Below are 22,184 nucleotides of genomic sequence, written 5' to 3' on the forward strand. Positions count from 1 at the left end.
AAACCTACATTTTGCAGTTAGGTTCCAACTCCCGACACCAGTTTTAGTTTTGGATCAAACAGTTCAATTCTGGTCTCATCTGACTTGGAGCGTGTGCTTCCACATGCTTGCTGTGGTCCTCGGTTTATGTTTAACTTTAAACAAGACTTCCTCAGCAGGTGTAAATTGTATTTTCAAGTGTAAAGTTGAAATTGTTGGAATGTCGGATTGAAATCTACTAGCGAAATAATATGGAGAAAAAATATAAAAGATGTGTACTGCATAACGTAAAAACATTTCAACTAAAACTTTCTGATTCAGATGAAGCAGCCCTTATGCAGCCATGAAATCCAGTGGCACTTCCTTCATTTTACCTTGTAAACACCGGGGCTACATTTACTATTCAGCAGCATTTACACATCATAGACGGGTACATTTTTTCTCAGAAATATTATTTTATTGGAAGATAAAGCAACTCTCTGGTGTTTGGTMATTTTAACCTATAAACCAATAGCAGAACCGACTATTAACGGCAGACTGGTCATAAGATTCTTCTTCCGGAACTTCTGAATGACAACTGATCCTGCTACTCAGGCTAATGCTGTGCAGGCTCATTTGAAAACTTCCCGTTCTAAAATAGTATGGTGTACTTTTATGTATTTTTCCTTCACTGTATATTGGTGTCGGAGTTCCAATAAACCTGTCAAAATAAACTCACCCGTGTCGCCATTTTTGTTGGATTTAACTGGACATCAGAGTTTCGTAGACAGAAAAAGACTACAGAAACAAATGTAAAACGTACAAAAATGAGTGACGAACCGGAGGCGGGATTAGAGTACGTGGCCGAACGTCACTACGTACGTATATTACAGCAGACGGAAAGTCCGGGTTGTACGTCAAGGTCGTCGCCATATTATGTGTGGCAATTTCTTAACTATAGACMTTTTGAGTTAGTTTAAAGGCGYTTAAGTACACCCTATTGAACATTGGTTGTCTTATTTTGAATTGCAGATATAYATTTTTAAAATATTGATTACCATAACTACTGCTAAAMTGAATATATSTAGTTGGCACAAAAAAGTAAGGACATCTTTTTTAGCCATTTTTKTTCCYTTTWTTTTTGCTCCATCTTGGTTTAGAATGCAAACATTGTCATCAAGTTGTAAACAAATTGTTTGAAGAAGTTTTCATCCCACTTTAAACTTCCAAGCCACTCCAGAACTGTTTTCCTCTGGCTTTTTGATTTGGRTGTATGCTTTGGGTTGTAGCCAAGCTTAAAATTAACTTATCTTAAATTTGTAGGAGAACCTGAATTTGTMATTCCCTCCAGCTATGTCAAAAAATAAATAAAAAAGAATAAAACTAAAGAAAAATCCCCAAGGTATGATGCTGCCATGCTTTGGGGAATAGCTTTGCTACTGGGTATAGGAATGTGTTTGTGTCAAATACACCTATTGGTATTATTGCCCGTCTTTTGTGGGAAAAGAAAACTGTTAAAATACATTTTACCACTTGCTTTTGGGTGACTTCAAATCAAATGTTCCCTTTTCTGAATTTAGCTGGGCGTAGATATTATACTAAAGAAATCCCTTCCATGTTGCCATCCTACAATTGCCTGGAAATACAGTACATTCTCACATGTAGTAGKGGGTCGCAATAAATTCCTGCAGCTCATTTAATATTGTTTTCTGATACATCATCTTTATTTGAGGTCAGATTTTGTATTTAATGCCTTCCAAGACAAATCAATTACAGCRATAGGCCTCCTGGCAGCATACATGACTGTTTTATTCAGTCTTCCCATCAACTTTGATGGACATCCAATTCTTGTTGATGCTGCCACCGTCGTCCCACATTTTCTTCACTGGATGATCGTCTTCACTTTCTACCAACATAAATCTGAAGATCTAATTAGGTCATTTAAAAAAAAAAAAGTTGGTTTTGTTTTTAAATCAACTGAAGGCAACTGTCAAAAATCTTAGTGGTATTAGGTAATATCAAACCTTTTGTGTCTATTTTGTGGGAAAAGGACAAGACAACTGTTAAAATACAAAATATTTATTTTTGAAAATGTCTTTATAAGAGAGAGAAAAACAAAAAAACAAAAAAAAAGAAAGAAAGAACCAAATCAAACTCATACAAATTGTTTGGTTACTAGCAGACTGGGCTAGTGCTAAGAACTAACGATGGAGAAGTGTTCACTTGGGAAAACCCGCAGACTTTCGGAGGCGATGGAAACAACTCCACTTCTACCCTGCGATTTCATTTTTGCGCCCAAACKTTTGAGGCAAACCGAAGCGCCAAAAAAAGGTGGCACTGTTGGTGAAATGGCRTACTGTCTGTTCGGAAAACTTAAAAACGTGTTTGGGGTGGGTGGGGGTGCAGATATGTGGCAACGATGTGATTTTTCCTTCAGCAAAAACACTAAAACTAGAAACCAAATCATATAAAGCTGAAATAGAGAGGGGAGTCAACTGTTGGCATCCTGAAGGAGTTYGCTTCTGAAGGATATGGAGAGAAAAAAATTAAATAAAATRGAAATAAAACGGAGGCCTTGCTCTGCAGGTTGCGAAGCAAAAGGCCGCAGAGGTCGATGTTGCACCTGTGAGGTTGCAATGGAGTCAGCTGAAGGCTTGGCAGGACCAGCCTTACAGCAGATATAAACATATATGTGTTCCTACACCTATTATTATTCTCTGTGTTTTTTTTAATGCAGTTATACAATATTCCCTGATGGCCTGAGTTGGCCGTTGACTGTTGTACAGAATCCTGAAGAGTTATCAAAATCAGGAAGGAAAAAACAAACAAGTGATGAAACTGTCCGTTTGAAAATCAAGGATGGGGGAATCCTGTTTGTTTCTCTCCCTCGTTTGTCCCCTTTAAAAATAAAAACGTTACACATGCTGGTCAAAACACACACGCACACACACACACACACACACACACACACACACACAGTTCTTCCATCTCACGGCCAGCGGGGGGTGGGGGGAGTCGGCTCTGAGAACGAGAGAGATGAAAACATTTAAAACAAAGAACCTAAAAACAGACAGATTGGGGTTTCTTGTCCAACGTCTCCTCACCTATGTCAGCTTCTTGGCTTTGTTGTAAAGCGAGTCCACGACTTTGCTCATGTTCTGGATTGTTTCCAAGGCTGCTTCGTACGTTTTGTCCACCGGAGGCTCTTCAAATATGATTAAGACACCTTCACCTTGGTCGAGGATTCCTGGAGGAGTGTTGGGAAAAGTAAGTATGTCACGCCGCTGAAGGCTGCTGCTCTGACAGAGTCGGTGCAACATTAAACCAGAWATGTTAAGTTACCGTGAAACTTTTTGTCCAGAATCATCTGTGATAACTTCCTCTCAACATCACCCTTTAATGATAAAAGAAAAAAAAAAAAAAAGTAAATTTTTAAAGACAAATCACAGATTTTAATTTTACATGTGAACGGTTAATTGTTTTTGCTGAAACTCACCTTAGATAATTTGATAAGATCTGATATGTGTGCTATCTGAAATGAGACGGCGAGGCAAATAAATCAAACATTTCAAAAACAAAAAACTATGTTGCTTTAATCCTACAMATTAGTTAACAGTTAATGAAACAGAAAAAGAAATGGATGTGGTATACAGTGCCTTAAAACTAAAAACAGTAACCAAGTTGCATTGTGTTGGGACTAACTCAAAATACTGAATGATCAAGGAACTAGGACGAGCTGTTGTTGCAAAAGTAGATTTGCGAGGCTGGAAGAGGCATCACTCTTAATTCAGAGGTTTAATACAAATCAACACCACACCCGGTGACTCGCAACATACTTTTGTCACTGAAAAGTTGACGTAATCAAGCATTTGTAGAGTTCTTACCTGTACTCTGGAAAAAGGCTCAATGACTCGAATGAGGTTTTGTTCCAGCAGGCTGTCGTACAGTTTGGCCAGGTGAGTGTTAATGATCGGATCGTCTCTTAGCTCTGCTTTGTACTCTGTCAGCGCCTGAAAGACAAAATGGTTTGTCGGATTAAAAACCGACTCAAATCAGAAGGTATCAATCTGTACTTAATGAACAACTTTGTAAAGGTCAGAAAGTTTCCTTTTCTTCCTCAGTTGAATCCAGGAAACAAAGCTGAGGTCAAACAGAAAGCAAAAAAAAATCCTGAGACTGATTCATAAAGAAAGAACTTAAAAGGTGGAAAATATTTCTTACCTTTTCAAAATCTGCTAATGATCTGTTCTTGCTGGCCTGTGCAACACATTTCAGTGCATCTGTCTAAACACAAGAAGACAGAAAATACTTCAGTGCAAACTTAGGCTCCGTTTACAGTTGAAACTCGTTTAGCAAATCATTCTGCGMTGCGTTTGCTTTTCATGTTTACATGCAAACAACTGCATTTCACAGGAGAGAAAAAAAAAAACATTCGGGGACAGGGAATCAAGTCTAGAAACACAAAAATGCTTTTCCACACTAATCAAGATATGCAGGGGAGAAAAATAGTCTCTTAAAATAATATTAGGAGTGAAAAAAAGCAAGGAGTTAAAAAAAAAAAAAGAAAACTGATGACGATGGACTTCTTCAAAACTATCCATACTTATTGAAATTCTCCAAGTTTTGTCACATTTTAAATACAAACTTTATTGTATTTTAATGGGATTTTATGTGACAAACTAATACAAYGCAGTGCAAATCAGGAGAAGTGGAAGAAAAAACATACAAAGGWAATTTCTAAAAWGTGTGGTGGGGAAATATGGTGAGTTWAGGTGAAGGGTCGTGTCTTGCTAGGTTTGTAGTTTTCAAATGACGCACTGAACACATCTAARCGATTGAGATACRTTTTACAAAACTTGTTTTAGAGTTAGAGTAAAAATGCTGCCGTTTTTACTCTAACAAATCTTTGAGGCCTTCACAGARAAACTGGATTTACACTAAGAGCAAATTACRCAGTAGGAAATGTTGAGCAGTTTTTGGTTATGTCAAAAAGCACTTCCTTCCACTTCACAATCATGAAGTGATACATTACATAAAATTATGTCAGATGCTGCTGAAGTTTGTGGTTTTAAGGTGACAAAAAGTGGAACAGTTAAAGCTGATTTGGGCGGACACYGTATTGTTGACACTGAATGTTCGTTTTAACCACAAACAGATTTTAAATTCCGARAATTAAAAAAGGATTGCATGGAGGTCATGAGAACATCGATGTTAAACGAGAAAAAACACAAAACAAGCTGGAGAAGATTCCCTCAGGTTCAAACAAACAACAAGGAATAAAATGTTAGAACGAGAAGCAAAACTTCTCCTGGAAACAAAAAAACAAAAAAAAAAAGATCAAATCTATAAGGATTGTAAAGTCCCGGATGACAGAAAATCTACACCAACACACTCAGCATTAATCAGACCTTTTGATTAACAGTGTTACATATGAAAAAAGGGAAAATAAATAAATAAATCTCTCGATTCGGTACGTACCTGACGCCCGGCATATCGCAGGCCCAGCTTGCCGCTGACCAGGGCTTGAACCTCCTCTGGTCTAAACGAAACAAAAAGGCCAATTTATGGTCCAAATTTCAAAAGTGATATTTATTTCAGAAAAATTGACTCTTTAAGGCACAGAAGTACTCACGAGCTGAGCACAATTTTGCACAGCAGCATGTATTTGAGCGCCGTAATGGCCCTGGGGCTGTCGATGGAGTCGTAACCCTCGAAGGCCTCAAAGAAGTAGGAGTAGGCCGTCTTCCAGTCCTTCTCCTCTGCTGCGTGAATGATCCCTGCAGCAAGACATGACACAGCGTGACATGAASCGTTTACGGTCACAGTAAGAGACATAAACCTCTATGAAATGTGAAGCGTCCACAAAGCCGGATGAGGCTCGTTTAAGMTGTAAAGTTACACCGAAACCAGCAGGGACCTTTCACCTTTCGCGTGTTCATAGGTATGATGTTATTTGTTACTGCTTTTAAAGGGGAGAAAAACTGAAACGTTGACATAAACTATCCCGAAATTGTGAAMTCACGCGAGCAAGAAAGAATCTAGAGCTACTTCAGACAGTTTCTAGCAAGCAGTTGTGACGATTAGATCGGTTTTAATCGATAAAAAGGAAAAATTTCTTTTAAGMCATCAGATTAGATTTTGAAGCATCAGCTCGATTCCCGTCTGACCTGACTGCATGTCCAGCGTTGCCTGGAGCTTTGGGGGACAATAAATGGCRTTGGCCGTGGTTCTGGCTGAGGTCAGGGCGGCGCGGGCCTTGGGCAGGTTACTGAGAGCGTGGTACGTCTTGCTTTCGAGCAGCTGGACCTCAACGAGGAGCGCTTTGTCGTCCATCTTCTTCAGCTCCTGCAGCAGCTGGGAGCCTGGAGGAAGGAGAGCGAGACCGAGTCAAACTCATGCCCACCAAGTGTTGAACGTTGCCACTAAACTGTGAAACACAGATATGAACATGCTGCTTGTTTCTCTGCTTTTATCTGCTTAACATAAGAAAAAGTTGACTATTAAGTGATAGCTGGATTCTAAAAACACCACATAGAGTAAGCAACAAAAACTCACCAAGAGCCAAGGCCTCCTGGTATCTTTTGGTATCAAAATAGAGGGAGATCAGCCGAGCCTGAAATCGGAGAGAATGTTAAAATGAGCCACGGAGAAAACGTCAAGCCAAATCGCTGAAAATGTTGTCCTGACCTTCATTTCATAGAAYCGGGGTTCTCAAATTTTCACATTTAAAGATCCAAATCCGATTACTAGATGAAGTCAAAAGTTCAGAACTCTRGTAAAACTTTCTAATATCGACAGGAAATTAAAGGATTAAGAAAATAGACTTCACTTAATTCAGAAATGAAAATGGAATCCACTGTAAAATGATGAATAACTCACAATTTGCAATGTTTTCTTTTGGTAACAATCTCAGTGTTACATTGATATTTACAGCAAACATCCCAACCAGGTATTTCTTTTAATATATTAAAATTCAGAAAAGAACAAAAGTTATACATCACAGTATCTAGAAAAAAAACTAGTGTGTGCTTTGAATGAGCTGCTTAGACACAGGGCCTTATATAATTACTTTTTTAGCCAAATTGTACTTTAAGGATTTCATGTTTTACAACATAAACATGTTATTTAACATAAACAGCTACTTAAACAGCTACTGTTAGCAAAAATATGGAAACTTTGTAGTTTGTGCTGCATTTTATAATTGATTTTTTTTAACAGCTAACCTGATCTCATCAAGAATAAAACTGTCTGATTTCCATCTATGGCCGATAGAATAAGTACATCACATCTCTACATGAAAGTCATTTCACTTCAAGTTCCTCTGTTCAGCATTTGAATTCAGGTCCATAAATGTGGAACGACAGTAAACATTAATTTCACCATCTTTAAATTAAACACTGCGACAGTTCTTTTCAACAAGATAAATGAAAAAAACTGTGATATTCTTTGTAAAATAAAAACTCAGACCGTTTCTTAATGCCAGAGATAGATATGACAGCTTGGCCAAGACGTCCAGCAGCAGTCATCAGTTATTGCTTAAAGGCTGTTTCATCACATTTGTACAAGCTCCAGTTTTTATCATTTATTTGCCATGGTATAAACAGTCTTATTTAATGACGACTTTCACTTTAAGATGGAAACCTTTCCCGCTCCCTGAGCCAGCGCGTTTAAAGAACTGATCCCCTCCGAAGCTCGAATTCAGGAATTTTACTTCCGATTTCATGTTACCTGATCCACGTTTGTAGAGAAAGCAGAAATAAAAAGCAAAGCAATTAATTCAGAGTAACTTAATAATTTGGCAGGAATTGTTTCATTATTGTAGGAGTTACTCAGCGATCAGGTTTTGGTCACTGCGTCCTGGAATCAGGTTCACTAGATACAAAAAGTCAAATAAGAGAGATACGAGTCGGATCTAAATGGCTCTTGGAACATTCTGACCCCACAGTAAACTGGCCTGGCTTGGAAACATTTTATATATTTTCATGCTAAAAGTTTACAAAACAAATCCAGAAATTATTTTGAGTAAATGCCACATCTTCTCTTACTGAGTAAAGTTACAAATTCACATAGAAAAGTGCAGTTGAGGATGGATTAGGTGCTACTCAATGCACCCGCCCCATGACGGCTACTTTAGACGTACTGACCTCCAGAGCCTGTCGTAGGAAGGTCCGCTTCTCTGCCTTTGCCCACTCGATGCATTCCAGACACAGCTCCACCTCCTGCCCGGTTGCTGCCTCCATGTCCAGGAAAAGGTCCAGCAGAGAGCGGACGAGCCGGGCCGCCTTGGCTTTGCTGATGGAAATCAGGAACGGTCTCACAAACTTCAACAAGCCTCCGAGTTCTGCAGAAAGATGAGAACCATCAAAACTTTATAGTTCAGCACCTTCAGTTTCCTTTTAAAGGTAGTATAAAAATAGCCAGACAATTCAAAATTAGAGCAAACTTGGAAAACAAAATTATTTTAAGGAACTGTTTAAGTGACTGTGAGTTTTTTTTTATCATTTGGAGGCAAAATCTAAAACTAAATTCACTTCAACAACTATTACAAACATTAAACATAAATATTACCTGCAGCCTGCCCCGTCTTTGCCAGGAGTGTTCCCAGCTCCAGGATGCTTTGCTCTTTAACCCTAACGGCCTCCTCATCGTTCTCCTGAACGTCTCGTCTCACTGTTTTAAAAACAGAAACGTTAATGAAGATGACTGATAAAAACAAAACTAACGAAGCAATTTCTCTGAAGCGCATAGACCCTGGTCCCTAACCAACAGCCTTCCGATATGGGGCTGCAGCTGCTTGCTTTACAGAAGTCAGCAGTATCACAAGTTTCTGGAAAGTACACGCTTTATTGATTCTGGGGCTGGGATCGACATAAAATGTGACCCCCAATGTGTACCTCACCCGCCTCCCATTTCATTACTGAAGCTGTCAGAGTGTGAAACCACTGATATAAAATAAACTATTTCATATCAATTTATGGAGATACAGTCAGAAAATGCCTAAATGCCATTTTATTTTCTAAACACTTTGTATTACAATATTTGCATTGATTTTAATTCTGATTGCAGTTTGAGCCAGTTACATGAAATATGGCAGATTAGAAAACCCAATGCCAAGAAAAACAACTCAAAGAAGCCTTTGGTAGACCTTTTTGGAGTTAGCACTACGTTTCCTTACACAGACTATGATAAAGAATTACTTTAAAGAAATTGTCATCAAAGTCTCGTTTTCTGACTACCTATTTAAAAGGACTTTAAATAAATTTCCCCAAGACAGTCGGGGAGTTGAATTCAACTAGCTTTAATTGTCCACGTTTAGAAAAAAACTTCTTTTTTTTTTTTAAGTTGGCTCATATATTTAAATATAAAATGATTTATGTTGAACTCAATGTTTCTTAAAAGTGTGCTAACTGACTCACAGATTATCCGGCTAATCTGTTCAGAATCAGAGTCAGATTGAACAAAATGGGCCCTGAAGTAAACAGAGCAGAGACTAGTTGACAGTTATTTGGCAGGTGTGACAGGGCAAATTACTGACCGCCTTGTCTGTAGACACATATCACCTTCTGATTTATAACGTTAGGAAAATGTGTCCGATTTGAACTTGCTGACTTACAAGCCGATTTTAAACAAGTCACTAATAAATGTCCCAGAGATAAGTCGGTGAGTGTTTGCCTTTCCTCATCATGGAGCTGATTTCACTGTGCTCACATTACAACAGGCTAATGACGCTAGCCGCAGCACAGCCCCTTCTAACGGGATAGTTGGGACACAGAAACTATATACTGTGAGAAAAATACCACGAAAACGAGCAGAGTTCTTAAAAAGAAGTCCGTCTTTTACGACTGCTGGGGGACACATGGGAACCAGGGGCCTAAAGAGAGAGCTGAGCCGCTACGGAGCTAACGTCCAGCTGCTATCGGTTCAGCAGTGAGTCAGCACGGCACAGCGCCGGTTCAAGCTGCTGGAAAGCCTCCGACAGTCACGGAGAAACACGGAGCAAACAGGTTCAGAGGAATCGGGTCTAAAGGAAGAGGGAAATAAACACCCACCGATTGAATGAAGGATGTCAATAGACGCATTCCGATCCGTGCTAATGAGAGACTGAGCTCTCTGGAACTCAACCACTGCTGCGGCCGCCATCTTCCTTATTCAAATACTACTTGAATGAAAAGTACGTGCGGCGAATACGTCTCTTGGCGAGCTGACGTCAGTGTGCTCTACGCTAGGCGTGACTTAGTGCACTTCGGGAAATGTAGTATATTGGTTGAACAGGTCCCCCTGGCGATTCCAAGTCTTCAAAATCAGCTTTGAAGACAAATGTATTTTTAGGCTTATTTGTGATATCCTTACATATCTTACATGTATAATCCGTGAGTTTGAAAAGAACATGAGCTATCTAAATTTCTTTAGCTGCTCTGACCTTTGTTGTGCAAGAAACTGGAAAAGACACAAACCTAACACCTTATTTGTCTGCCTCTTTTAAAAACACATATGATGTATAAAGTGGGGGCAAACAATCGCCATTGAAATAATTATTTAATTATATTTATTAGGCGGGTTCTTATTCATTTACTTTTCTTGAAAGACCAGAGAAATACATTTGAACTAGTATTACTACTAAGAAACACACTCGTTGAAATGTTATCTTGGTCCAATTGAAATGCAAAAAGGGGGAAAAAAGAACATAAAAGACTTTATCTGAGTGACCTATACAAATAATTACATTTTCTTAAATTAAGTGATTGATAAGTCAGTACCAGGCCATTATGGTTTCACAGTGCTGTTAAAAACAACAACAAGGCCGGACAATGTGCTCCACATTTTTTTTTAGAACAATTTGAAATAGTAGTGTTTTGTGAACGTATTTAACTGAACCTTTTTGCATTTTGTCACTTTAAACAACAGAATACAGTGCATTTTACTCCAATTACACGTGACGCATTGGGAGGAAGTTATATACAAAATTAACTGGAAGTTAATAGCCGATCTCCATGGCGCTCATGTCGCCCATATACCGCCGCTGCTAACCCTAAAGTCCAGACCTCTTTGGGTTTCTGAAGCGTCAGTCTCGACGCCCGCCAGCAGGGGGCGCCGTTTCGTCGCAGATCCTGGCGACCCGCGGCGGCCGCAGCTACGCCTTTGCGTCAACCATCACAGATCACAACATCAGCTCGCGCAGCATCCCGCATCTCGCGGCCATCGGGACCAGGAGCACACCTTCATCTGAGCGTCCATTCCACAACAGCCCGGCACCGTCTGCACACCGCCGACAACCAGGCCAGTTTATTACGCTGCCTGCATCTGTTGTGCTTTCTTTCTTTCTTTCTTTCTCTTTTTTTTCTTTTTTCTCTCTCTCTCTCTCTCTCTCTGTCTCTCTCTCTCCCTCTCTGGATCATCTCGGATTATTATTTTTTTCTTTGCTGCAATTACTCTGTTCGAGATGGTTTAATATTTTTCAAACGCGTCATTCTAAGGAAGACAGTCATCTTTCAAATCATTGAGCTGGAGATCTGGTGAGTTTGTTTGCTTTCTTGGTGTAATCCTTGCGCAGAAAAAAAAAAAAGAAGAAGAAAGAAAAAAAGCCTGTAGCCGCTGGTTGGGTAAAACGGATTTGTGGATTCCTCTTCTTCAGAACGAGAAATGCGCACTTATTATTTCTAATTAGCAGAAAATAATAATTTAAGTCTAATTAAAAATGAGCACAATGGTGGTAAATGTATCTGTGTGTGTTGTAGAATAACAGACGGGGTGGGGAGAGAATAATAATAATAATAATAACGTCTCTATTTGTGAGCCACCGCCTATCAGAGCGACAGATCTGACTTGGGCGCACAGATTCAGCACCACGGAGAGCGCAGCATGCACGCAGCTCCACATCCCTGCTCATTAATCCGCTAATATCACGCATGAAAATAAAATGGGATGTTCTGGTATTTCTCCCGCAACCCTCAGGAACCGGTAATCAGGTTGACAACATGATGATGATGATATGATGAAGGAACGAAGCTTGTTGGATTGAGGGTCTTTAACGCTGCAGTGAGGGAGGGAGGAAGGAGAGAAAGAGGGGAGGGGGCGGGGTGATCCAATATTCAGCGTGTTTAGTGGGTTTTTATTGAGAGGAAATACAAATGTGACCKTGGCTATTTATTTGTGCCTCAACACTGGATAAAAGTCGACCTCCTTCACCTTTTTTTTTATTACTAAAATGGTGTTTAGTAATAATGGCCGTCCATCTTAGTGCGGGGGATGGGGATGATTCACTCTGATCCGTCCGCCATAAATCTCACACTGTAAATTATGGATTATGGATCCATCTTCAATCATCCGTGTAGCTCAAATCCACCGTCTTCTTTATCTGTGTGCTGTGTGGCTATATTTAGCACCCCCATAAGTATGCTCTTATGCGATGCGCATAAGTATTCGCACCTCCTCTGGGATTTTTCCATATTTTATTACGCTGAAACCGCAAACTTCTATGTATTTGATTAGGACTTTATATGACAAGGCCATCAAAAGAAATTTAAAAAAAGAGCATAATTTTTGAAGCAGAAGGAAAATTATTTTTGGATTTCAAAATGACTAAAAAGAAAAAAAATTAAACTGTGTATTCAAGCCCTGTGTATTGAAACCCGCCGCATCCAGACATTGTCAAATTGAAAAATGTCGTCCACGTTTGTGTTCATCATGTCTCACAATAAATCCAGCTGTTCTGCGAAGGCCTCAGAGGTTCTTTGGAGAACCTTAGTGAACAAACAGCGTCGTGGACATTAGATAACACAGCAGACATGTCAGGTGAAGTTGTGGAGAGGCTTAAAGCAGGTTGGGCTATAAAACGACATCCCCAGCAAGTTAATCTTTTTAAAAACTGGAAATATTAACACCATGTATCACTCTGGATACCCACGGTGAAACGTGGTGCTTGCGGGAATATCTTGGTGTGGGGATGCTTCACTCTTCAGAATGGCTGTGAAGATGGAGGGGGCTAAATACTAGCAGTCTTGGAAGAAAACCTGTTACAAGCTGCCAAAGTCTACAGACCGGAGAGGAGCTTCGCCTTCCAGCAGCATCAGAGCCATAAACATACAGCCAGAATTACAGTGAGACAGTGTGGATGACAAGGAAAAGGAAAGTAGTACAAATTCCCATCTACATTTTGCCACAAGACATGTAGGGCACTCTTACTGACATCACCCTGAATCCAACTGCAAAATATTGTGATGGTAGCATCATGTTGTGGGATTGTTTTGCTCTATCAGGCACAAGGAGGTATGGGAAATGGAAAACAACAAAATATGAAAACACTGAGTCTGGAGGTTCACCTGTGTATTCAGAATAGTCCAAGTCCATGCCTTATTACAGTGGCAGGGCCTCAGAATACGTTTTTATGGATGCTCTCCATCCAAGGGGACTGATGCTGAGGTATTGTGCAAAGGAAAATTGACAAGATTTTGCAAAGCTGCTGCAGATATAGAACAAAATAATCACAACTCTAAATGCAGCAAAATGTGGTTTCTGCAAGGTACTAAATGGCATTAATTTAGTTATTTATGAACGTACCTTGTATTGCTGTTGTTTTGTTTGTTTGTTTTTTTGGGAAAACAGGGTTTAGTACAAACACATTCAACAGTTTCTAAGTTTTTTTAACTTTAAACCCTGTAAAAAAAAAATGCTAGTGTGCAATTTACCTCTTTGATTATTACGCAGATCATTGTGTTGGTTCATTATGCGACCAAATGTGAAACTTGGGGTGGGGGGGGACTGTTCATGAGTGGCGTAATGCCTGCTGGTGGTTTATGATGCATTCTGCCTCTTAGAGATTCAAATCAATGCTCCTATCATCCTGAGGTATAAAACTACTCTGAAGATATCTGTTAGAGTATTACAGAGCAGAGCTGTGATGTTATCTAAAATGAACCCAATGACTGGAGAATGATTCCTTTAAAAAATATATATATATATATATATTTTTTTATTTATATATATATATATATATATATATATCCTGCTTCTCTGAATATCTAATCTAATCTTTCAGTGATTCTTGAGAATAGGGACAAAATGGGTTTTAATTTTCCCCAATATTTTTTTTTTAATTATTTCTCAACCTTATGTATGCAAATATGACAAATAATGTTTTGGAAATGTAAAGATGCTAAGGTGCAGGTTCCCAGTTGCAACATTTTTTTTAAAATTACATTTTTAATCGACCTGACCCAGAACTTTGTCATCACCGTCTGACAAAAATAAATATAAAATACATTTTTAATGACCCTATTAGTGATATTTTACTCATTTTTACAGACAAATGATTCTCAAGAAACAAAAAAAAATTATTTAAAACAAAAAACAACAAAAAGTCAATCTGTCGGAGTTGACACTGAACTGAAGGTGGTGACAAACTAGTGAGTAAAAAGAAATACTTGATACATGTGAAGTAATGCAATTTATSTAAAATATATTAAAATGAATTAATTGCACATTTAAGTGAGATTTGTCAACAATTTCACTGAAAGAGTCACAAAAACTCTGATGGAGTTGACATCTGACGGAGTTGACGAAATGTCAAATTACCTAAATGTATGTGATGTTAATCTGAAGGAGGCCATATTGTAGCTCATCAGGTCCATGAAATCTTTACAGTATACTAAAATTAAGCTTTTATTAACACAATTTCATCAAGGTTTTGTAAATTGTCAGTTATGGTGTTGACACATCATGGTTGTGATGAGCAACTTAGGAATAAAACTGAAGAAAAAACTAAAGAATAACATAAGCTAACCAGAGCTAACTAGCCCTCCTAGCCCTCCTAGCAAAGAAAGAGAAGGGAAGTGGTCATGGGGCCCTCAGAAGTTCTGGTGCCCCCCAATAATGCCTGATTTTTTTTACATTCTTTTTGTCTGACAGTGTTGACAAAAACTAGGGACAAATTTCAATGGAGTTGGAAAATATATAAAAATGTTTTTTAATTCAATTTATTGATACTTTTATAATTATTTATATGACTACTTATACTTAATTGTCATAATATATCATTTTAGTATTTCTTTAATTGTTTTAAACTATTATAATGTATTGAGTTCTGCTCCAGGACAAGGGATTTTAAAGACACCAGCCACCTACTACAATGTTTAAAATAAAAAAAATATTCTTCAAACACAAGGAAAATATACATTGTTGTGCTCACATGACCCAGGTTAGTTTAGTCAAATATTTGAAAAAAATATATTTTGTGTATATTTTATTCAAATTTTTTGCTTTATCCATAGGACCTGTTTTGTCCCTATTCTCTAGAGTCACAGCTTTACCAACTATGTTTCTGCTTCCAGGAGGTGCAGGCTGTCCAGGTGATAGATACCCCCTCAAAGAGCTCAGACCTCTGACCCTGACGCTCCTGGACGCCTCCTACCAGCCGCCATGGGAACCGTTCTGTCTCTGTCCCCCAGCTACCGGAAGGCGGCGCTCTTCGAAGACGGCTCCGCCACCGTGGGCCACTACACGGCCGTGCAGAACAGCAAGAACGCCAAAGACAAGAACCTGAAGCGCCACTCGCTCATCAACGTGCTGCCATGGAAGCGGATCGTGGCGGTGTCGGCCAAGAAGAAGAGCTCCAAGAAGGTGCAGCCCAACGCCACGTACCAGAACAACGTGTCCCACCTGAACAACGAGAACCTGAAGAAGTCGCAGTCCTGCGCCAATCTGTCCAGCTTCACCCAGGACCAGAGCAGCCCAGCTCTCAGCAAGAGCTCCAACAACACGACATCCTCGGTCAAGAAGGCCCCACTGACTAACTCCAATGTGGCCCCCGGGACCCCTAAAAGAGTGATTGTTCAGGCCTCCACCAGCGAGCTGCTGCGCTGCCTGGGGGAGTTCCTGTGCCGGCGCTGCTATCGCCTGAAGCACCTCTCCCCCACCGACCCGGTGCTGTGGCTGCGCAGCGTGGACCGCTCCCTGCTGCTGCAGGGCTGGCAGGACCAGGGCTTCATCACGCCCGCTAACGTGGTCTTCGTCTACATGCTGTGCCGCGACGTGGTCTCCTCCGAGGTGGCCACGGAGCACGAGCTGCAGGCCGTCCTCCTCACCTGCCTCTACCTGTCCTACTCCTACATGGGCAACGAGATCTCCTATCCGCTCAAGCCCTTCCTGGTGGAGAGCTCCAAGGAGACCTTCTGGGACCGGTGCCTGTCCATCATCAACCTGATGAGCGCCAAGATGCTCCAGATCAACTCCGACCCCCACTACTTCACTCAGGTGTTTGCCGACCTGAAGAACGAGAGCCAGAAGGAGGAGGAGAGGAGCCGCCTGCTCATTGGCCTGGACCGGTGAGGGGATGCTGGGGGTGGGGGGAGGAGGTGGGTAGGAGGAGGAGGGGGTTAACTCCAGTCTCGCATTTTGACATCTTTTAAGAAATGATCAATGATGCTATTTATTCACTACTGTCCAAAACTGCCGTGACGCCAGGTTACACAAGGGAGTGTTCCATATTTGTATGAAGCAGTTTTGACATTTGGTTTAATATTTGCATATACTGAAAGGATCACAATGCTCCCCCAAGTACAGGACTTTTTTTTTTTTTTGCTTGTAAATGTCAGGGCCAAAATCTATTTTCAAACTTGCAAAGGATGTGAACCCAAGAATGAAAGCATTTTTTTTTTTTAAGACTTATTATACCGGATTGTACAAGAGTCATTCTTTGATTCTTCAGATTTCTTTTGCTCTCTTCTTGTAAATCGTTCCATGGTCTTGATCAACATTTCAGGCTTTCTGAAGGTCCTTCAGACTTTAAACAGTTTGGTCTACATACAAAGTGATTTACGTTTCAGAAAACCCCATTTGCCCGAGCAAACACAGAAGGGACGAGCTTTAGGATGCTTTTCGTCAAAACGGTGAAGAGTCGACAGGAAAGGTGGATGGAGTTAAACGCAGGATCATCCTGCCTCCGTCGTGCCGGAGGCCGCAGAAGACGTACGGCTGCTGTGGCAAGACTTGAAAATCGATACTCGAGTTTTTTCTTATCACGGGATGCTTTATTAGCATTTTGTAGTGCAGCACCTCAGCACTGATTTACATAAGAAGGGGGTTCTAAACTGAAGGGATGAGCCGGTGTTTAAGCGTGTGCCACCCAATAGATTTCGTCGCTAGCAGCCTTGTGTGAAAAAATACCAAAGAATGGCAGAGAGAATTAAGGATTTCCACACGGGAAAAAGTGATTTCCCATGGAGCTATAAAATGAAAACCTCAGCTGCAGCGTGATCCATGTCTCAGGTTCTGTGTCCAGTCTTAAAAGACACGACTTCCAGCTACTGGTACAGAATTATATTTTAGAATAGTCCATCTCCCTCATTTATTTTTTTTTTAGTACACTCTGCACAACACCCCCCCCCCAAAAAAAAATAAATAAATAAAAAGCTTTGAATGACCTTCAGAAAGACATCTTGATGAAGACCTTTATGAAGGATTATCAGATTTCTTGGGAGGCAAAACTGAAAGAATTTAGAGATGATTTATAAACACTGTATATACACGTTACAAAAACAAAACAAAAAAACCCCCCTCCATATTTGGATGAGTTCTTTACCAACTGTTAGATAAGCATAATTATATAAAATATAAGATTAAAAAAAAAAAATAGAACAAAAAAAAAAAACTGTATGAAAAAGCTGCAGCAATGAATGTGAACAGGACTGAAGCTGCAGCAGCCCACCAGTGACCTTCTGACTGTTTGACGATGTGATGTGCACTGCCTACTGCAGGAGGGTGAGGGCCATCGCCTGACTGGATTGCTTCATGCTCCACGGATGAACAAGGCACCTCCCGCTGCCTCTCTGGGACATCCCCTCCACTGACACGGATGTTTTTGTCTTTTTTTTTTTTTCTTCTTCTTCTTCTTCTTTCTCCTGCGGCGATGCATATCTGACCGTCAGAGGACAGAGACCCCAATCGGAGCCTGAGTTTTACTAAGGGTGGTGGGGTAGAAGGCGGGGTTTGGAGGGGCCTGTCAGTGGACATTCAGCCCTGCTTTGTTGAACTTTTGATAAAAAAAAAAAAAAAGGAAAAAAGAAAAAGCAAAACGAAAAAAAAACTGGACGATGAATATCGTGTGTTCAGAAGGACTTACATTATTTGACAAAAAGGAAAAATGAAAAAAAGAAAGACAACATGTTCATGGATGTTTTTGCTCCACRAGGCTTTATTTATTGCTTTGTTCTCCAACAAGTTTTCTTTTTCTACTTAGAAATGTAACATTTTGCACGTGTGCCATGCAATTTTACGAAGCCTCCAGGAGCTGTTATTATTATTGTTATTATTATTAATTATTAGGATTATGTTTCTTCCTTTTACTTGATTTGCGAACCGACTGCATCTGCGATAAGAGAATGCTGTGAACAAAGTGACGCTAGTTTTATTTATCTCTGCTTGCTTAAATAAGGCTATTTATTTACCAGGGAAGAAAAAGAAAAAGTTCCTTTGTACTCTTTCTGTCGACGGGTTGTGTTGCAGCCACTCTTGTGCTCATGCTTCAGCATTAAAAATGTCCTTACGGTGCCATATCACTGAGGAAAACACTGAGACACTGGACGTTGAGGCAACTTATCCCAACATCTAACTTATCGCCATTTAGGTATTTATTCAGTTGGGCACATTGGAGTGATTAGAAAGGGAAGGACCCTCAGAGGAAGGGTTTGTTGGTGCAGGAGGCGCGCTTATCCTTGGTGGGAATGAAGATTGAGCTGGTTTGTTTATGTTTTGGGCCCATTTATCGAAACCTGCGTTTAATCTGACCATCACCAACACCATTTGCAGCCTCCATTGTCACCATGCCAAAACTACACAACTTTGAGATTTTTGTTTTTGTTTTTAAACTTCCAGAAACCCAACCTGATGCTCCACATATCAGAAGCAGATAACAGCTGCAGTCTATATATATATATATATATATATATATATATATATATATATATATAAAGATCACTTATTGAAAATATCTTGTATTAATCGTTGTCTCCCGATTAAGGAGACAGTGGGAATCAAAAAGTGCAGGGCTGCGCTTTTCCAAATAGCAATCTGTGTTATTTCTGTTTTTAGCTCTTTTTGGGTTTTCTTCAGATCAGGCAGGAACTACAGAGAAGGTCGGGTTGAAACAGACTAAATCATTTACCCCCCTCTCAGCTTGAAATGTGCCATGTTTCTTCACTTGCATTGTTCACTAGTTGTTTATAAGCTTATAAAACATGAAGAAAAAAAAAAGACTAAATTGATAGTTGAAATATTTCTGTCGGATTCTTTTTCTGTATCTTGTTGTTTGTAGATAAAACAGTGATTTAAAAACTTCAAAAGGATTTGCTCAATGAGCTGCAGGTGTATGTGTGCGTGTGTGTGCGTGTGTGTGAGTGTGTGAACGCGTGGATGAGTGTTTGTAAGCTGCGGCGTTTATTTGTACAGAAGAATGTGTTGTTTTCTTAGAGGGATAACTTGACAAACAGCAACCATACGCAGTGGTACCAGGACTAGATGGGAAGAAGGTGTACATGCTGTTCGATAAAGTCGTTCTTTTTTTTTTACAAAAAAAAAAAGAAAAGAAAATGACAAAAAAAAAAGCAGTTGCTGTAATTTAAACTTTTTTTTAGTATGTTTCTGCTTATTTTAATTTATTTTTGTACTGTGATGAAAAAATAAAATGCACTGATCGCTCAATTTTTGTCTCTTGTGATATTTCATGTTGCATCCAGATGCTTAACGTCGCACCGAGACTTGTTTCCTGAAGTCTCGGTCCAAGTGAAGTGTGCAAAACGTAAGGCAATGTAAGAAAGTATTTATTCCCCTTTGCAGTTTTCTTGTTCTTGCTAAAATGTTTTAGGTCATCAAATTTATTTTAATTTGGTTTCCAATCCTAAGGGAAACAAATTATCCAAAACAGCCTCAACCAATCTGAAGAAGTAATTGCTCCCTTGACCTAACAACTGGTTGGGCCACCTTGGAGGCAGGAAGAAAGTATTTTGGCTTCAGTTTACCCGTATGGGAGGGAAAACTGTCATGTAACTTTGACTAGGTCACTTCAAAATCTTCATTTAGCTTTTTTTTTTTTTTTGGAGTTATTCAGAAATGTGTTGATATCTTTGGATTATCGTCCTGCTGCATAACCCAGGTGAGTTTGGACCTAAAACCGATTAACTGATTGCTGGACATTTTCCAAAATTAATTGTTCCATCAGTTAAATTAAGTTGCAGCAAAGCAACCACATACCATCACAATACCACCAGCATGTTTGGCTTTCCTAAAAAGTCTACTTCTATCAAGTTTAGCACCAATCAGAAATGCCTACTCTCCAACCTTTCTTCCATTTTTCACTCCACCCACATCGCCAACGTGGAATCAAGCAAAGCAAAACACATATTTTGCCATGCTGTCGTTTATGATTGATAAATATGAACACAGCAGCAGTTTGCACTTTTGTTTTTAATCAACAGCCCCACTTTTAAAGCACCAAGGTGTAAGGAGTGAATACCYGTGACTGTAGACATGAGGATATATAACCACTAGATTGAAACAGGAAGTTTATTCTAGAGATCAAAGCTTCTTCAGTCTGCTGTGTCCAAGAAGAGAGGTGGTGCTTAAGGTTTGGACAAGCAGCGGAAATGTATTCATTCATTTAAACAGTCCATTTATCACACAGAAGCAACCACATACTATGTGATATTCTAGATACTGTAGTTCTTCATGAAATGGCAAAAACACAACAAAACAGGCTCCCGTCTTTAAACCAATGTTTTTGTCGTCACCTTTTTTAATCTGCAAATGTGTCGTTCATTGAATCTTTTGGTCTTTTTTTTTTTAATCAACGCCACAACATTAATGGTGGCSTTTGCTACCTTGCGTGTCTTAGCGCCGTTTTGTTCGCCTCACTTTTATCTAAATACTGACCCCTTGGAAACACTGGTGATATTACATACATGGTGACCTGTTTTTGTTTTTTTCCCCCCCCAGATATGTGGCATTGTAAAGCAACTGAACATTAACTGAACATTGTGATTTCTGTTTGAATCAGTGGCTACTTAAAACTAACCAGACCTGCCGGTGGTTCTGACTAGAAATGGAGCCGCAAGTGAAACACTGAGTGTTTCTCTCCTACTATGGCAAATCGAAGAGAACCTGAGTCATAGTCTCCAGGTTGATAACCTGTGAAGAAACCAAACAGTTCAGCTCATCAGAAATGTACCAGTTGGAGTGTGCGATGACTAAGCCTTCCTGTCAGTTTTCCAGGACGTCACCCAATGTTGGCACATGAGAAGGAATTCATTTTAATAAACAAGCTACTGTTTACTCTGAAATTTCACTTTGTTCTGTAAACAAGGAATTTTTTTACAGGAGGACAAAAATCCTGTAAAATCCTATGTAGTGTATTTATCTATTACACTGCAAATACGGTTTTTCAAAAATGCTCCTGCAAAAGTATTTAGTAACTAATGTATGAATAAAGGCTTTAAGAGACAAACACACAATGACACCTAGTTACAGCTGCAGTATGTAACTTTGATAAAAAACAAAAACATTTTCAAACCCTCACTAATGTGACAGTATCGTATGAGACAGACAATTCATGGAAAGAATGTTTGTTTTTTAAATCAAACTCCTCTGCTTTCTCCCAGTGCCAACTGGAAATAACCAGTCAAAGCCAGGAGAAGGGTCTTAGCATTGTCAATCATTCCTGTGTGCATTCAAAAATACTTCATGAATCTCCGCCCCAAAAATTAAATATTGTAACTCATTTTGTCCAAGTTACTTCAAAGAGTTGTTGTAGATCCTGAAGGCTGTGGGGAGGAAGGATCTCCTGTAGCAGTCTGTATTGCAGTATATTGAAGAAGCCTCTGACTGGATTACAGTCTTATGAAGGTTGCGTTTAAAAATAATGAAAAAAAAAAATCATTAGAACCCAGTAAAGAACAGGCCATATTTTGTCTATGTTCTGAATCATACAACCMAAAAATGCTTTCAACTCTTTGAAATAAAACTTGCTTACAATCTGACTGAAAGTCTTTTTTTTAAATACAAAATAAATTTAAGCAGATTTAAAGCCCCAGCTTCTTTTTCAGTCACTTTTCCGAGAGAAATTGAGTTTTATTGCCAGCGTAACATCAGTCTATGCATTACAGGCAACAGACACACACTCAGAGACAGCAATTGAAGCAAATACATTTATTAATAAATTGATTAATGCAATATTTATCATT

General features: G+C 39.5%; 2 protein-coding genes across 3 annotated transcripts; one reads left to right on the forward strand and one right to left on the reverse strand.

The window, feature by feature from the left end:
• Nucleotides 1-2,939: 2,939 nt before the first annotated feature.
• On the reverse strand, nt 2,940-10,115 carry psmd11b (proteasome 26S subunit, non-ATPase 11b). The gene is made up of 13 exons (XM_008437402.1): nt 10,008-10,115; nt 8,527-8,628; nt 8,103-8,299; nt 6,514-6,571; nt 6,126-6,320; nt 5,591-5,735; nt 5,437-5,497; nt 4,180-4,242; nt 3,843-3,968; nt 3,455-3,490; nt 3,301-3,352; nt 3,063-3,205; nt 2,940-2,979 (listed from the first exon to the last, which is right to left on the reverse strand). Exons 1-12 carry the CDS (start codon nt 10,096-10,098, stop codon nt 3,063-3,065), a joined length of 1,269 nt encoding a protein of 422 aa, XP_008435624.1. The 5' UTR covers nt 10,099-10,115; the 3' UTR covers nt 2,940-2,979.
• A 1,223-nt stretch (nt 10,116-11,338) lies between these two features.
• cdk5r1b (cyclin dependent kinase 5, regulatory subunit 1b (p35)) lies at nt 11,339-19,529 on the forward strand. 2 transcript variants are annotated; one of them, XM_008437403.1, is made up of 3 exons: nt 11,339-11,471; nt 15,285-16,277; nt 17,709-19,529. In XM_008437403.1, the coding sequence occupies exons 2-3, from the start codon at nt 15,373-15,375 to the stop codon at nt 17,728-17,730; spliced, it is 927 nt and encodes a 308-aa protein (XP_008435625.1). In that variant the 5' UTR covers nt 11,339-11,471; nt 15,285-15,372; the 3' UTR covers nt 17,731-19,529. The 2 variants fall into 2 exon arrangements, with proteins under 2 accessions (XP_008435625.1, XP_008435627.1); XM_008437405.1 differs by lacking the exon at nt 17,709-19,529 and having other exon boundaries at nt 15,285-16,281.
• Nucleotides 19,530-22,184: the final 2,655 nt, after the last annotated feature.

This window comes from Poecilia reticulata, linkage group LG19 (assembly GCF_000633615.1).
Source record: "Poecilia reticulata strain Guanapo linkage group LG19, Guppy_female_1.0+MT, whole genome shotgun sequence".
NCBI lineage: Eukaryota > Metazoa > Chordata > Actinopteri > Cyprinodontiformes > Poeciliidae > Poecilia > Poecilia reticulata.